The sequence below is a fragment of the Trachemys scripta genome, chromosome 13 (assembly GCF_013100865.1).
Source record: "Trachemys scripta elegans isolate TJP31775 chromosome 13, CAS_Tse_1.0, whole genome shotgun sequence".
Classification (NCBI taxonomy): Eukaryota; Metazoa; Chordata; order Testudines; family Emydidae; genus Trachemys; species Trachemys scripta.
Window position 1 is genome coordinate 38,149,305 of NC_048310.1, and position 17,454 is coordinate 38,166,758.

Sequence of the window (17,454 nt, forward strand, 5' to 3'; positions counted from 1 at the left end):
TTACTCTAGTGCTATAGATTCATATTGTAATAGTATGACTGGGGAAATATTTAGTTATTTATATACACAAACAAGGGGTGTGTGTGTGTGTGCGCGTGCGTATGTGTGTAACTATTCTTACAGCAAAATGACTGACCAAGTATTATTTTATCAACTACAATTGGTTAAAATAGTAAAAGCATCTTGATTGGTTAATAAATTAAATCAGTGTTTTAATATCATGTGCTGCAAAGGAGACATATTAAAAAGAGTCACTTGTGGCACACGCGTCTCAGCTGCAGTATCACTGCCCTAATAAATGACGACAAGAGAACCACGGACTGAAAAAACTTCCTAATTTAAGAACTCTAGTTTTCCATGAGTCGCCAATACCTCCATGGAATCTCCGATTACAATTTCCTTAAACACATGTTTAGAAACAGACAGATGCCTTCTATGTTACTTAAGACACCCCCCTCCCCGCCAAGTTTTCCTAATAACCACAATCTTATTAGCCTCCAATAACCCTGTCCCATCTGTGACGTTGTCTCCTCTCCATTAATGTAAATGGAAAGCCCTTCAGGGCTGGTATTCCATTTCTATTCTGGTACTCCACAAACATGGGTAAAGCTTTACAAGAAGTGAACAACAATTCAAGAGAAAAAACACAAAATAGTCTGAGGCATGTTTGATTCATGAGCATTGTGCCCCGTGTCATCAACATCGTAATCTGCTCCAAGAAGGGGTTTGGGAGACATCCTGCCCTCCGAGTTTGCTTAGCCGGGGAGAGTTTGTTTGAATGATGTAGGAAGCTGGCTGTGATCAAATCAATAACAACTTCTCCGAGGCCAAAGAGACTATTGCTGTGACTCAGAATCAGGCCCGCAGACGTTGTGACTTGCTCTCCTTATCCGAGGTTCTCAGCCACTGGCGGTCCGCAGACTATGACTAAGGGATCCATAAAAGACAGACTGAAAACTGAACAGAATGTGACTCTATATACAGACAATAGATGTCCAAAAGGGTTCACACCGCCATTTAACATTTTTAAGGGTCCGCAAAAGGTTGAGAACCACTGTCCTAGAGCTCACTGCAGCCCTTCTGTAATTTGAGTCATTAAGGTAGATGGAAAGTTTTATGATTCACCCCCATACTGACTATCATCTCCAACCACCACAAGGGAGTATTAGGTAACAAAAGTCAACACAAACATGCTCATGGAGTGCATAGCCAGCATATTAGCTAAGTCCGCACACTACTTAGTATGAGTGAAGGTAACATTGCTACAGCCTAGTCATGACAACGCACATAGCTGCCAATTGAGGTCTCACACTCCTAGAAAAAGAAAACCCCACAAAACTGAAACAAGGAAACACAACCAATCTCGTCACCTGGAACACAGTACTTTCTGAAGGATTATAAATTACATTCACATGATGCCTATGGTTAGTCCCAATAAGACCAGGGCAGGACTACACAGATAAAGTCCCACCCACTGGCAAGTGTGATCACTATGCACTATTTATCATTGTTTATTATGTTAATGCCAAACAAGATTGGGCTAGGCACTGCACAAGCAGTGATAGACAGTCACTGGCCCAAAGAGCATGTAACCTAAATAGACTAGACAGATGGAGTAGGAGAAAGGGATAACACACAAGCAGAGTGAAGGTTTACACACATAGGGTGACCAGATGTCCTGATAAAATCGGGACTGTCCCAATATTTAACCCTTTGTCCCATGTCCAGATCAATGTACGATCAGGACGCCATTTGTCCTGATATTCGGGTAAGGAGGTGAGCGGGAGGGAGGTGCTGACCCTGTGGGTGCTTCTGGGCTGGAGTAGCCACGGGGAAAAATTGCAACCAAGCTCCCCCCTCCTCGCCTCCTTCTCTCCCCCTCCTCCCAGCGCATCGCAACCCCGCTCCTCCCCCCCTCCAGCGCTTCCCGCTAACAGCTGTTTGGCGGCGCTTAGCGCTTTCCAGGAGGGAGGGGGGGAGGAGTGGGGACGTGGCAAGCTCAGGTGAGGAGATAGAGAAGAGGCAGGGCAGGGGCGGGGACTTGGGGGAAGAGGGTGGAATGGGGGTGGGGCAAGGGCAGTACAGAGGCAGGGGGTGGGCGAGCACCCACCCAGCAGAGGAAAGTTGACGCTGTAGGGGTGAGTGGCGTTCAGGGGGGGTGAAGAGGTGAGCGAGCGAGCGGGCTGTGGGGTGAGGAGGCGAGCAGTGGGTGGGGGACTGAGGAGGGACACAGCAAGCCAGCGACGGACGGGGCGGAGGGATGAGGAAGGGCATGGGGGGGCAAGCGGGGAGGGGATGGGACCTTGGGCAGAATGGGGGCGGAGCAGCTGATGGCACCCCAATGTGTCCTGATATTTTAGTGTGGTGATCTGGTCAACCTACATACACACCATGTTAGTTTGGTTAGATTTATTTAAATTTGGGGGTGGGGGTAAGGTTTAGGGAAGAGATATCAGGAGCTGGAATTCTTTTTAAAAAACAAAGCGTACCCCAAATCAAAATGCCTGACAAGCTTCTGCTACTTTGGGGGGTAGAAGAGACTGCCTTCTGCCAGGAGCTTCAGGAAGCCAGTTGTACAGACATAACTTTGATTTTCAAAGAAGTTGAGCTCCTGCAAATCCATTTGTGGGTGCTCAGCACATGTGGAGTTAGGACCCAAATACCATAGAAACTGGCCCTTCTGCTCACTTAAGCAGACCGAGGGCATCTCCCCACCACTCAGTTCTAAGAGTGCGGTAGTGAGGGCTCAAATTATTCTCACTCTTGTTTAACTTCCCAGAATGGAGTATTAGCGCATGGTGCGCTCTAGCATAAAACTTTACAGCACCCAGATCAAGATTGAGGCTCTGATCTCACACACCCTACGAACACACAGGCCAACTGAATTGCAGCTGTCAAAAAATAAACCAGCCTGATTCATTGTCCTTGCTTTATTTGGTTTATTCAATAACTGCTGGCTGGTTTGCCAGTTGTTAGGAAGGTCCTGCCATAGCTGTTTTGTCGTCAGCTCTTACGTAAGAAGGGAAAGATGGGCCAATGGTTATGGCGCTGGTTTAGGATGTGGGAAAACCCAGGTTCAGCTTCCTGTTCCGCCATGGACTTCCTACATGACCTTGGGCAAGTCACTTAGCCTCTCTGGGCTTCGGTTTCCCATCTCTAAATTGGGAATGACACTGCTTCCCTAACACAGGATAAATGCATTACAAGATTGTGAATCTACTGATGAAAAGCGCTACATAAGAAAGAGACAAGGAGGGTGAGAGAATCTCTTCTATTGAATCAACTTCTGTTGGTGAGAGACAAGCTTTAGAGCTTACACAGAGCTCTTCGGGTCTGGGAAACTAACTCAGGGCTTGTCTACACCACCACTTGCTTCGGTATAATTTACGTCACTATGGGATGTTGTGACGATGCGGTTCTGGCGAGACCCAACTGAGAGTGCCAATTCAGGACAAATTGCTAAAACAGGGCAGTTACAGCCCAAGGCTGGGGTTTCTCCATCTCTAAGGCAAACCAAACCAGCCAGACAAAGAGGACTTTGGTTTCACCCCACTGGCTAACCACAAGTCATACAAACAATTCCCTTAGACACTCCAGTTTCCCAGTATCACCACCAGTGCCACTTGTTATGGGGACAAATGGTTATGAAAACCAATATCCCAATATACACAAAAAAGGTTCTCTCGATCCCAAAGGACCAAGCCCCAGACCCAGGTCAATATACAACTCAGATCTTTCCCACAAATCACACTGTTGCCAATCCTTTAGAATCTAAAATCTAAAGGTTTATGCATAAAAGGAAAAAGACAGAGATGAGAGTTAGAATTGGTTAAATGGAATCAATTACATACAGTAATAGCAAAGTTCTTGGTTCAGGCTTGCAGCAGCGATAGAATAAACTGCAGGTTCAAATCAAGTCTCTGGAACATCCCCAGCTGGGATGGGTCATTCAGTCCTTTGTTCAGAGCTTCAGTTTGTAGCAAAGTCCCTCCAGAGGTAAGAAGCAGGATTGAAGACAAGATGGAGATGAGGTATCAACCTTATATAGTCTTTTCCGGGTGTAAGAACACCTCTTTGTCCTTACTGTGGAAAATTACAGCAAAATGGAGTCTGGAGTCACATGGGCCAGTCCCTGCATACTTTGCTGAGTCTCAAGGCATATTTGCCTTCTCTCAATGGGTCCATTGTATAGCTGATGGTCCTTAATGGGCCATCAAGCAGGCTAGGCAGAGCTAACATCAGCTTGTCTGGGATGTCACCCAGCAGCATAGCATAAGTTTGAAATACAGACAGTATAGAGCCAATATTCATAACTTCGACCACAAAATTGATACACACATATAGACAGCATAATCATAACCAGTAAACCATAACCTTGTCTAAGACACCCCATTTGACCCCCTTTATACAAGATTTGGGTGCCACTACAGGACCTTGTTTGCAACAATGATCTATATGGTCCCAGATTATATCAATAACGTCAGAGATGTGAATAATCCACACCCCTGAGTGACATAAGTTACACCGACCTAAGCACTGGTGTGGACAGCGCTATGTTGGCCAGAGAGCTTCTCTCGCCGACATAGCTACTGCCTCTCATGGAGGTGGAGTAATTAAGTCGACAGGAGAACCCATCAGCAGCATAGCTGCAATGGTGCAGGTATACACTGCAGCCGGCATAAGCACTCATGTGCACAGCTACCACCACTCATTTAGGTGGTTTTACTATGTCGATGGGAGAGCTCTCCCCCGTTGGCACAGAGCCGCTACGAGTGATCTTACAGCATCAATACAGCTGTACCCCTGGGAGTTCGCTAGTGTAGATATGGCCTTAGTTTCCCAGTTCTGAAGAAGAGCTCTGTGTCTACACTACGCTATTACGTCGACATACAGCCAGCACAGTTGTTAAATTGCTTGTGCGCGCACACTTGGCTCCTTGTGTCTGCATTGTCACCAGGAGCACTTTCATCGATTGTATTGTCAATATGGGGCATTATAGGACAGCTCCCGAGAGCCAGTAACAGTCGACGTGAACAATGCAGTGTCTACACAGACGGGGCGTTGACCTAATAATATCGACCATGACTATGCCAGTCGGGAAAGTGTGTTACTAAATCAGCGTAGAGAGGCATTTATGTTGGTGGGAGCCAAATTTAAGTGAAAAGTGACAAAGAGTCCTGTGGCAACTTGTAGACTAACAGACGTATTGGACGTATGCTCCAATACATCTGTTAGTCTATAAGGTGCCACAGGACTCTGTTGCTTTTTACAGATCCAGACTAACACGACTACCCCTCTGAAATTTAAGTGAAGAAATTTCCACACCTAGGTTGACGCAAGGTAGCTTATGTCAACCTGACCCTGTAACATAGGCCAGGCCCTCACCCCTCTCAACAGAAGTTGGTCCAATAAAAGGTATTACCTCGCCCACCTTCTCTCATATCCTGGGACCAACATGGCTAAAACACAACTGTATATAAGAAGTAGTCATTATTAATGAGGCAGAGTTTCCCTGTAGAGCTCCTAATGTCTCCACAAGAGTAAATTCACACTCCTGGCTTCTACCATTTCCCACCCTGCCCTCAAGCCAAGGAGCCAGTTCTGTAGGCAGCTGAGGTGCTGCTGACTTGCGACACTCATGGTTTAAGATAACCAGTCTTGAGGGACAGGATTCAAGAAGTAAAATACCAAACTCAAGATAAGGTGACACTGCTACCCAACCCTCAACACAACGCACCCTTTATTATTTAGACATGCTTGAGAGAGATCATGGATTGGACAAACTGGAGTATAAGTGAGGTTTGTATCCCAAGAATGTCAGGCCCCAGCCCTAACAGAACCTTGCTGCCCCATCCCCAGACAGGCTCTTCCCCTGCACCCCAAGATAGAAGGAAGACAGAAGTCTAGTAGAGTCCTCAAAGCTCTTGTCCTCTTCAGCCATCCAGCAGGCCACAGGCCATTAAAGTAATATGTTAATTAGAAGCATCATTAAACATTTGGTGCACTTGTGAGAAGATGCAGAAGAATAAGTTCATTCAGCAACAAAAAGCATCACGATATTTACAGCACTTCTGAATGGCACATGAGATCTTCTTTTGTAAGGCAGGCAGTTCACCCATGCCAAGCCACAAGCCAAGGAATGTGATAGTACAGGGGCTTTTTACTGACACAGCAGCAGACCACTAATGATGCCTTGATCAAAGTGTATTTTGCTTAAATCAGAGATTAAATTATATGATTCTGCCACACACACACCCCATCTAGCAAGGCTGTTACCCAGAGTAGAGACTAGATTACAATTATCCCACTTAGCTTTGATTTTTCTACTCTGATTGCAAAACTAACACAGTGTTTTATTTCAGATCATTGGGTTTAATGATTCATCCTAGGATACGTGCCAGGGAGTGGTTGTCTGGAGGACCCATACTCAGGACCCCCAGAAGCATGAGCAGACATGGACGTGCCTGCCTGAGGCACTCAAAGACCTGGAAGCCCAAGCCCCAGAAGTGCTACCTGGAAGCCAGGACATGGGAGACGCTTGAACCCCAAAAGGGTGGCACACATGGGACACCAACTCTGAAAATGGCAATTAAAAATTAGGGAATCAGGAACCCTGATTAGAACATGCAATAGCCACACGACAATATTCACTCAGGCCACTGCTCAGAGACCCTGGAGTCTCATTCAAGGCAGAGAGAACTAGACCACTTAAGCCTACAAAATTAGTCACTTTTGACAGGGAGATTCAAAGACACCCAACTCCCAATGCATTTCGATGGTATATGGGCACACCTCCCTCCATTTGGAAAACACCATTAGAATCGACTGATGTAAGTGGTTTCCAACATCATTCATGCCCAAGACAATGAAGATGAAAATTAATTAAATATAGCACTATTTAACACGCCCACACTTAATTTCTGTGCAGATTTTGGACGACTTCTTTGGGGGCCCCAACTTTATGCCTTGTTTATAATGTCCTATTTTATAGCTCTGGACTCCAGTTCCTGCATCAGTCAGGCTGTGGATTTTAGAGAGTTTTCTATACAGTTCAGGCTATTAGCTCAGAATCGACCACTTCACTAAGAAGTGCCCACAGTGCAGCTGGCAATCAGAACTCAAAGACACTCTCTAAGGACTTGCTAGTGGAAAAAAAGCTGAACGACTGAAGTTTAAGAGGCAATGTGATATAATGGCAATTGCAGAACTGGATAACATGACTATCTGGGATCATTAGAGTCAATCACAGAGCAAGCCACTGTGCAAGTTCAAGTGAACAAATCAGCATACATTCTAGGGGGCCTCTGCCTGTATTTCAGAACTACTCAGAGGTGAAAGTAAGCCGTGCCGGTCCAGTACTCAGTGCCAGACCAGCTTCTCCAGTGGTGATTTAAAGGGCCCAGGGCTCCAGCCGCTGCAGGGAGCCCCGGGCCCTTTAAATCACCGCCGGAGCCCTTTAAATCCCTGCCCGAGCCCAGCTGCCGGAGCCCTGGGGCCCCGGTGGGGATTTAAAGGGCCCAGGGCTCCCCGCAGCGGCTGGAGCCCCGGGCCCTTTAAATCACCGCTGGAACCCTGCCGCCACTACCCCAGCCCTAGCCCGAGCCCTGCCACCCCAGGGTAGTGGCGGCAGGGCTCCCGCGGTGATTTAAAGGGCCCGGAGCTCCCCAGCGGTCAGCGCCCCGGGCCCTTTAATTCGCCCCTGAGCTCCGGGGCTCCCAGCTGCCTCTGCAGCTGGTAGCTCCAGGGTGATTTAAAGGCCCTGGAGCTCCCAGCCACAGCTGGAGCCCCAGGATCTTTAAATCTTGAAAGGCCCCGCCTCTTCTGGTTGAGGCCACGCCCTGCTCAGGACTCCAGCGTACCGGTAAGTCCTTTAAACTACTTTCACCTCTGGACCTACTGTTAATTAATGCTGCCTCCAAGAGCTGAGAAAGGCAGCAAACCCCAGTTCAAAGTGCACACCCAGTCCTCCACCCTCTTTACTGTCAAAGACTGTATCTTTATACAAGACATAGGGCCAGAATGTGGTCCAACAGGTTCAAGCCATTAACAGAGACTGGAGAAACCAGCATTAGACTCATCCAAGTTCTATGCAGCATTCCTCAAAATCCTCCCTCTCCAGGATGCGTCTCCTGCTGTCCAGTCTTCAGCCATACACACCAACACTCCTAGATGGCAAGTGAGCTGGCCTAAAGCCTACATTCCAATGATCCAGGGGAGACTGAATCACCCAGAGACATGGAGAATTTCTTTCAGCTGCACCAGGTGTCCTTAGCACAGGGTTGCGACAATAGGAGGTAACCATAGGCTGCAGGCTTGTTCTTCCACTGGAACCATTTGAAAGGTGCTTATTGGAAATCATGCTTGTCTCATTTCACAGAGCTCGTGGGCTGCTTGAGCATCCTTTAAGTACACCAGGCATTCCCCACCGGTGGGAAACAAAAGCAAAGCTCTCTCACAGAACAGAACGGAGCAGAGTAGTAAATGGAGATCAGAATCAGTGCCTAAGTCTACTGCAGAATCCAGACTTGTGCGAGAAGGATTTGCCTCTGTTTGGGGACAAATTGAAGACATGCCATGATGTCATGGGGGCCTTAAAGGCAGACTTAGGCTGTGTCTACACTGCCACTTTCAGCACTAAAACTTTTGTCATTCAGGGGTGTGAAAAAACACACCTCGAGTGACAAAAGTTTTAGCGCTGAAAAGCGCCACCGTAGACAGCACTTTTTCACCGGGAGCTGCACCACCACCCCTTGTTTGAGGTGGGGGGTTTTTAATCGCCGGGAGAGCTCTCCCCCGGCAATAAAGGGTGTCTACACTGCCCCCATCACAGTGCTGCCATGGCCGCGCTGTAATGTGGGTAGTGTAGACATACGAAAAATGCTCTGAGTGCCACCCTCACGGCACATCAAATACAGAGATAAGTCTCTCCTAAAGCCCGAACAACTGCGGTGTCTGAACAAAGGACAGGGTAATTTACATATGGAAAAAATAAGAGACAAGGTGGATGAGGTAATAGCTTTTATTGGACCAACTTCTGCCACTGAGAGAGACTAAAAGATATTACCTGGTCCAATAAAAGCTATTACCTCAGACACCTTGTTTTGCTAATATCCTGGGACTGACATGGCTACACCACCACTACACACGAGCAGTCACTGAAGGCAAGTGGGAAATGTGTACTTTCACCCTCTTAACAGGAACTCTGGGTGACAAGTGTTTGCAGTGCCATTAAAATGGGATTTAAATCCTTCCTGGTCCAGGCAAAGCAAATCTGAGTCAGAGGGCGGCGTGTGCAGCAAGCAAGCCACTTATTACTTAAATCAGCAGATGCCAGACAGAGAGTTTGCCTTGTGCCAGGTTGGGTCTGATCTCCCCCCACTGTCTGCTTTCTTGGTTCTTGATGCATTTGTACAATGAATGGCATTCCCTTCCAGAACAGGCTGCAGAGTAGGAACCGGCTAGCTTCATTCACATCAACTTGTTGGACTTGTTCTGGGAGTACGGGGGAGGGGGCTGGAAGGGGAGTGGCATGGGAGAAAGGAGAAGAGTCTCTGAGCTGGGGACTGTTTGCCATTCCAAGGATTTGAAAGACAGAAGAATTTTGTTTCAAAAACGCTAACAGGAGCCCTATGATACCAAAATACAGATGATTTACAAATTTCAGAGTAGCAGCCGTGTTAGTCTGTATCCGCCAAAAGAACAGGAGTACTTGTGGCACCTTAGAGACTAAAATTTATTAGAGCATAAGCTTTCATGGGCTACAGCCCACATCTGAAGAAGTGAGCTGTAGCCCACGAAAGCTTATGATCTAATAAATTTGTTAATCTATAAGGTGCCACGAGTACTCCTGTTCTTTTTACGATTTACAAAGCCATCTCTGAGAGACAGCTGGTGCACAGCCCTCGCGGCTCCATGCTGAAACACAAGGGCTAAGCTAAGCCAAGAAAACAAAAAACAAAATTAACCAAACAGGAACCTTGCACACCATGCCCTGAATGTCACTCAATGCTGGCTCTGACACCCTCCCCAAGGGAAAGCAGTCCAAAGGGAAGGGAGGAGGCTATGGTCCAGGGGTAGGCAGCAAGAGTCCAGCTGATATTAGCTGCTGTGAAGGGGGTGCAGAGTGCTAAGGGGGTCTCAGGCAAGTGTCCCTGAACAGGGCAGCTTTCAACAAGGGAGCCCCTCCACTTTCCAGAGAGAAGGCCCTTGGAATGACCTATTTTAATTATAACCCCGGCCTCTGCTTATCTGAGAGCAGGAGATCAGAAATCAGCCAGCAAGCGGACAGAGCCCCAGGCCAGCAGTGAGTGGAACCACTACTGAGAGACCTGTGGGAGGAGCAGAAGAGAGAGCCCTCATCTTCTGCTCCCTTGGCCTGCTGTGCTGGCACTTTTCTACACCTCCACATCCCTGGATGGCAGCAGCAAGCACCCTCTCTGCAGGGCAGTAGTTAAGGAGCCAAGGAGGGAGGTGGACGGAGGTGACCAGCAGCCAGGGCCGGCTCCAGGTACCAGAATTCCAAGCAGGTGCTTGGGGCAGCAATCTGCAAGGGGCGGCAGTCCGTGTGTTTTTGCTGCCCAAAGCAGTGCGCTGAATTGCCGCCGCAGACAGCGGGGACAGTCCGTGTGCCGTTAGGGCGGCACACACGTTTCCACGGCGGCAGCTTCTATGTTCAGCCGCCCGTGGCAACAATTCCGCGGCTTCTGTCTTCCAGCTGAAGACAGAAGCTGCCGCCGAATTGCCGCCGCCGCAGAAACGTGCGTGCCGCCCTAACGGCACACGGACTGACCCCGCCGTCCGCGGCGGCAATTCAGCGCGCTGCTTGGGGCGGCAAACACAGTAGAGCCGACCCTGCCAGCAATGGCAAGAGAATTGGGCTGCTGCTTTCCCCACTGGGGAGGTGAAGGCATTCGGGGAAGGAGACAGCTCCCCAGTCTCAGGAATTGCAGAGGTTAAAGGCCCAAGGCCCCCTCTCCACCTGGGTCTTGTGATGACCTAGGAGCTCTTTGTACTGGATAAGAATACTGTACATGTCTGTTACATGGACACACTATTTACAGCCTCCTTAGGGAGCCGCTGCCTTGCTTCCAAGTGCTTGAGTTTGGGGAGAGATGCCTGGGTAACTACCCTCACATCTCACCCACAACTAGCTCTTGAGCTCATATTGCTTGGGCTTTAAGTTCTAAACAAACACTGAACGGGTCACTGGCTCTTTAAATTTAAGATGTGAGCACTGCTGGCCAAGCTAATGATGACTCCTTGAGAGCACTGCCTGATTGGATGGACACCTGACAAGATATGCCATTTCGCTGTGTAGCTACCATGCACGCACAGAAGTGCCTGCCTTCATTCCAACACTGGCAAAGGAGTGCGGGGAGGTGGAGAAGAGAATAAAAATAAGAGTCAAAGCAAGCTAGGATTAAAAACCTGGGCTCTTGATTTTAGAGTTTCCGTGCCAAACAGACCCTCTTTGTGCCTGTCTGAAAGGGGTGGCTAACAAAGCCGTGCTGCGACGTACTGCTTCTCCAGCTGTAACATTCAAGCAAATTTACAAGGGAGAATAATCATTACTAGGTTTACTAAGTATTCTTGATCCTGCCTCAGCTGGGGATGGAGGGGTGTGTCAGACTAGATGTCAAGTATCGGGGGTAGCCGTGTTAGTCTGTATCTACAAAAACAACAAGGAGTCTGGTGGCACCTTAAAGACTAACAGATTTATTTGGGCATAAGATTTCATGGGTAAAAACCTCACTTCTTCAGATGCATAGAGTGAAAGTTACAGATGCAGGCATTATATACTGACACATGGAGAGCAGGGAGTTACTTCACAAGTGGAGAACCAGTGTTGACAGGGCCAATTCAATCAGGGTGGATGTAGTCCACTCCCAATAATAGATGAGGAGGTGTCAATTCCAGGAGAGGAAAAGCTGCTTCTGTAATGAGCCAGCCACTCCCAGTCCCTATTCAAGCCCAGATTAATGGTGTTGAATTTGCAAATGAATTTTAGTTCTGCTGTTTCTCTTTGAAGTCTGTTTCTGAAGTTTTTTTGTTCAATGATAGTGACTTTTAAATCTGTAATAGAATGACCAGGGAGATTGAAGTGTTCACTTACTGGCTTATGTATGTTACCATTCCTGATGTCCGATTTGTGTCCATTTATTCTTTTGCAGAGGGACTGTCCGGTTTGGCCAATGTACATGGCAGAGGGGCATTGCTGGCACATGATGGCATATAGAACATTAGTGGATGTGCAGGTGAATGAGCCCTTGATGGTGTGGTTGGGTTCTCTGATGGTGTCGCTAGAGTAGATATGGGGACAGAGTAGGCAACGAGGTTTGCTACAGGGATTGGTTCCTGGGTTGGTGTTTCTGTGGTGTGTAGTTGCTGGTGAGTATTTGCTTCAGGTTGGGGGTTGTCTGTAAGCGAGGACTGGCCTGCCTCCCAAGTCTGTGAGAGTGAGGGATCATCTTCCAGGATAGGTTGTAGATCATGGATAATGCGCTGGAGAGGTTTTAGCTGGGGGCTGTATGTGATGGCCAGTGGTGTTCTGTTATTGTTCTTGTTGGGCCTGTCCTGTAGTAGGTGATTTCTGGGTACCCGTCAAGGTCCTTTCCAACCCTACATTTCTCTGATTAGCCTGATTTACAACTAGCACTGCTACAAGATACTGGCATTTACTGTACATTTGAGAAGTTTCTTTAGCGGGTTCAGAGGTTGATGATGAAAATAATCTGTTGCCACAAGATCTCTCTCCAGCAGCTTCAGAGGGAGTGAACCAAGCCTAGTTTTCAAATAATGAGAGTTTCTTAACCATTTTTCTATCCCTGCCCTAGAAAGCTGGCCTGCGTCCAAGTCAGCCTCCAAAGCTATCTACCACACAAATGTTGTGGCACAATATGGTTTCACTGGATAGACAGTGGGACACAAGTAATATTAAACATTTGAAATTTCAAGGAGCCATTTTTGGATCTTTTCATCTCAAGCCAAGTACTTCCTCATTTCAAGCACAGTCTAGGTGCCGATGAGACTCAAACCTACAAATATGGAAGCTAGGGTGACCAGATAGCAAGTGTAAAAAATCAGGACAGGGGGTGGGGGATAATAGGTGCCTATATAAGAAAAAGGCCCCAAAATTGGAACTGTCCCATAAAAATCGGGACATCTGGTCACCCTAATGGAAGCACAAGGATCACTGCCCCACAGTTACAAGGGGAAAATCAAAGTAAGCTTTCTAACGGCACCACATCTGCCGTCTTTGCAAACGCCTCAGACACTGTAACCTCAATGCCCTGTGGCTGCTTTCCCTCCCAATGCAACCATCCCCTGGCTACAACAGAACTCCTAACCTTCTTACCCAAACCTCTTCTATCCCCCCCTCTGCCTGCAACACCACCTGCACTGTAACTGAGGGCAGCACACAGGCCTTCCCAACAACCTGGTATATATGCCACAAGTGAGCTTTGACTCGTCCCTCTCCTTTGCCCTACATATCTGAACCCTGCTGCCACTTCAGCCATACAACTAAGATCCATCCTTCTCTCTATTCCTACAGCAGGAACTCTGAGCTAGGACCCAGCTGTGATTACTGCAGACTCTTCTCTGGCCTCCCTACTATATGTTGCCTCCAACACTTGATACAAAACACTGCTAAAATTGCCTTCCTGGGCCACAGGACAAGATCTTCCCTATTTAGCACCTCCATCTGCACTGCAATCCCAATAGTGCCAGTCTCAGTGTGACCCTCTGTTCTGCTTATCCAACCCAGGTCACCACGCCACCTCCCGTGATTCCTGGGTCAGGTGGCACAGCTACTATCCCCTCCTGAACATGCATTTCCACCATGACCCCTACAGGGATAACAGCAAGGCTCTAAGCTAATCTGGCATTTGCTAGACATTCCAATATGTAGTTTAACATGATTACACATTCAAGCTGTGCATCATCAACATGTAGCCTGTCATCACCGGGCCAATCTACCTGTCTCTTGTCCCCTGCTCTCCTCTACCCTCCATCTCTGCCTGTTGTCTTTTTGAAGTGTAAAGCTTTTGGGCAGTGACTTCCATGTTGGGAAGACGCCCAGCACATCACATGCCTGCTAATGGAAGCGAGCAACACATAGTACAGAGTTGGCATTAACAGCAGCTGGATTGGGCCCAAATCTATCTCCACTATTGCTAATAGTGAGGATTAAGCAAAACTTTTCTTTAAATCCAGATGGCACAGGAGCTGAAGGTGATTTAACTTTAGGGAAATTTTGCAGGGACAATAACAAACAGAGCTTGGTGAACAACTGATGTTCTGGTCCAGTGCCAGTACAGAATTTTTTTTAAATTCAATCCAGGTCAAACCAAATAAGAATTCAGAGTTTTCAATTAAATCAGAAGATTTTGTTTTGGCTCTGTTCCAGAGCAATGGTTTGAAGCGGATGTCTCATACCTCCGGTGAGCACCCTATCACTGACCTTTATGGTCAACTGAAACTGCATTTTTTAGCAAATAAAGTACTTTTAAGAAAAACTGCATTTAGCACTAGTAACAAGCCATTTTTTTCCTGAGGTTATGAGAGACCAGGAAACGTTAAACAGGAATCAAGATTTAAAAATCAGGGTAATTACTTAAGAGACCAGTTACTCAAAACTGGTTAGATGGATTTTCTTCAAACTTTACACAAAACTTCCTCTTCACCTTCAGAGAAAATCTGGTAATTTTTCAGACCCAACCAATTTTTACTGCTAAAGTTACTGGTAAAAAGAAGAACAGGAGTACTTGTGGCACCTTAGAGACTCCTGTTCTTCTTTTTGCGGATACAGACTAACACGGCTGCTACTCTGAAAGTTACTGGTGCGTCAGTACAGAGCTTTATGACAGAAGCTGGGTACAAGCTCAAAAGACTAGTTCACTGTTTCTGTATAATCACTGACAGTGTAATATTGATTGAGCAGTGGGGCAGTGCCATGCAGTGATGGGAGTGCGGCGTTTGCTCTGGCATCAGTTGTTAACTACCCCTCCCACCCCTTTCGCCCATGCACAGAAATGAAGCCTTTCAAAGCAGCATACAAGCTATTTGAGAGGGGAATTAATTAATTGAGCACCAGGATGGCTGCATGAAGAAATGAAGCATTTTCCCACTACTTCTGGGAACGATTTTGAAATATTAAACCCTCATTTTAGCCTAAAGGAGACAATTATTTTAATCTTGGTGGTGAAATTCTCTGACGTATGAATGGACTGGGGCGGAGGGGGGAGTCTTGAGGGGGATGTATACAATACAACCCACCTCTAGGCACCTGATGCTGGGATTTGTGTCCGTCCCCCCCCCGCCCCGGATCTTCCCCTCCCTGCCATCCAGAAACAACTGCTCTAACTCTGGGAGTTTCCCCATCAACACAACATTTTAGAACTGAGCAGAGATTGCAAAAGGGATTTGCTATGAGCTAAGGCGGGGCTAGCGAACCACAAACCTTGGGTTGTTACACCCCCCCCTTATATTTCCACATCCTAGAGAGAACAGAGGGGAAGAGGATGGGGGTAGAGGGTTAGTGCTGAATTCAGAAAATGAGCAATAAGCCAGCATGGAAGTGAAGGGGGGGCATGCAGGTGAAGGGCAGGGACAGGAAATGAGAGGTGCAGGGACATAGTTCAAGTGGCTGGATGCAAAATACAAGTGCCTGGATACAGGGCAGTTATAGTGGTGATATCTGCCAGACCAGGCTCAGCTGTCCCTAAGCACCCCTCCCAGCTGTACTACTGGGGAAGGGGGGAGGGGGGACAGCAGGTTATTGCAGGACCAAGGAAACACATGAAGTTCAGGGGCGGTGGAGGAGGGAAAGGAGGACTCAGGGGACAGTATGAGGAGGAGGAGGAATCCGGGCAGCTGGAAGGACACAGGATGGGGGCCAGGTGGAATGCAGGGGCTGGGGTGTCACAAGGTAGGTTTGGGGTAAGGCAAGTGAGAGACAAGCAAATGGGATGAGGGGGCATGAGAGTGGGATGCCATGCAGTGGGCCCAGGTGGGGCAGAGCAGTGGCAGTGCAGGTGGGTGAAGAGCCCAGCACAAGTGAAGGGGGAGCAGAAGGAAGGGATGAATAAAGGAGTGATGCAGGGGACACAGGGGGCGGGGTGCAGGGGCACACCATGCACAGGGCAGGTGAATACAGAGCCCAGAGACAGGGTACAGGGATAGATGCAGGAGATAGGCATGCACACTGCAGGGACAGGACACAGAAGGGCGGGGAAGGGACCCAGGGAGGGACCAGGCTGCAGAGGGCAGGGACAGGACCTGGGGGTCTGATATGCAGAGGGCACAAATAGGGTATAGGGATGGATGCAGGGGCTAGGGGTGTGCACTACAGGGATAGGGCACAGATGGACGGGGGATCTGGGGTGCAGGCTGCGGGTGTGCGCAATGCAGGGACAGGGCACAGAGGGCAGGGACGGGGTCGGGGTGCAGGGAGTACTGGCTGGAGATGTGCACAATGCAGGGACGGGGTCGAGGCACAGAGGGTAGGGATAGGGATAGGGACGGGGCGCAGAGGGTATGCACAATGCAGGGAGAGGGCGCAGAGGGCAGGGACGGGGTGCAGGGAGTACTGGCTGGAGATGTGCACAATGCAGGGACGGGGTCGAGGCACAGAGGGTAGGGATAGGGATAGGGACGGGGCGCAGAGGGTATGCACAATGCAGGGAGAGGGCGCAGAGGGCAGGGTCGGGGTGCAGGGAGTACTAGCTGGAGATGTGCACAATGCAGGGACGGGGTCGAGGCACAGAGGGTAGGGATAGGGATAGGGACGGGACGCAGAGGGTATGCACAATGCAGGGAGAGGGCGCAGAGGGCAGGGACGGGGCGCAGGGGGTAGTGGCTGGGGGTTTGCAGAGGGCGGGGGCCGGGCGGGACGGTACCTGCGGCTCCGGCGCGGGGGCCGGGCGCACCTCGCCCAGGTAGTACTGCTCCAGCCAGAGGCGTGCGTTGCGCGAGTGCCGGTGCGGCGGCCCCTCCAGCGCGGCGCTCACGTCGCTGCCCGCCCGCTCCCGGAGCAGCTGCTCGCCGCCCGGGTGCAGCCGCACGAAGCCGCTCAGGTCGTAGAGGCGGCGGCCCCGCAGCACCAGGCAGGCGCCCTGGGCGCAGCGCTGCCGCACCTCGGCCGGGCTGTAGGCGCGGGGCGGCGGGGCCATGGCCGGGCGCAGGACGCACGAGCTCCGCTAGCCAGGAAACACTCAGCAGCTAGCCTGGCACCTGCTCGTTTACATGGCATGCATAGGCATGAGCGGCGCCACGCCCCCGCCCCGTGATCATGAATATTCACGAGGCGCGTGTGGCTGTGATTGGTGGTTGGGGCGGCGGGCAGGGCGAGAGCGTCCAGGTGAGGGCGGGGCCCTGAGCCAGACCCGCTTCCCCTGGGGGCAGCCGGAGCAAGGGAGAGATCCCGCGCCACTCGGGCAGGGCTGGCCGCGGGGC

At 49.3% G+C, this 17,454-nt stretch overlaps 1 protein-coding gene across 1 annotated transcript in view; it reads right to left on the reverse strand.

Moving 5' to 3' along the window:
- The window catches only part of FA2H (fatty acid 2-hydroxylase), a 69,500-nt gene extending 52,295 nt beyond the window's left edge, over positions 1-17,205 (reverse strand). Inside the window, exon 1 of the mRNA XM_034788748.1 lies at positions 16,899-17,205. Within this exon, the coding sequence (XP_034644639.1) occupies positions 16,899-17,171 (273 nt within the window). The 5' untranslated portion in view covers positions 17,172-17,205. The remainder of the gene's footprint in view (positions 1-16,898) is intronic.
- Positions 17,206-17,454: the final 249 nt, after the last annotated feature.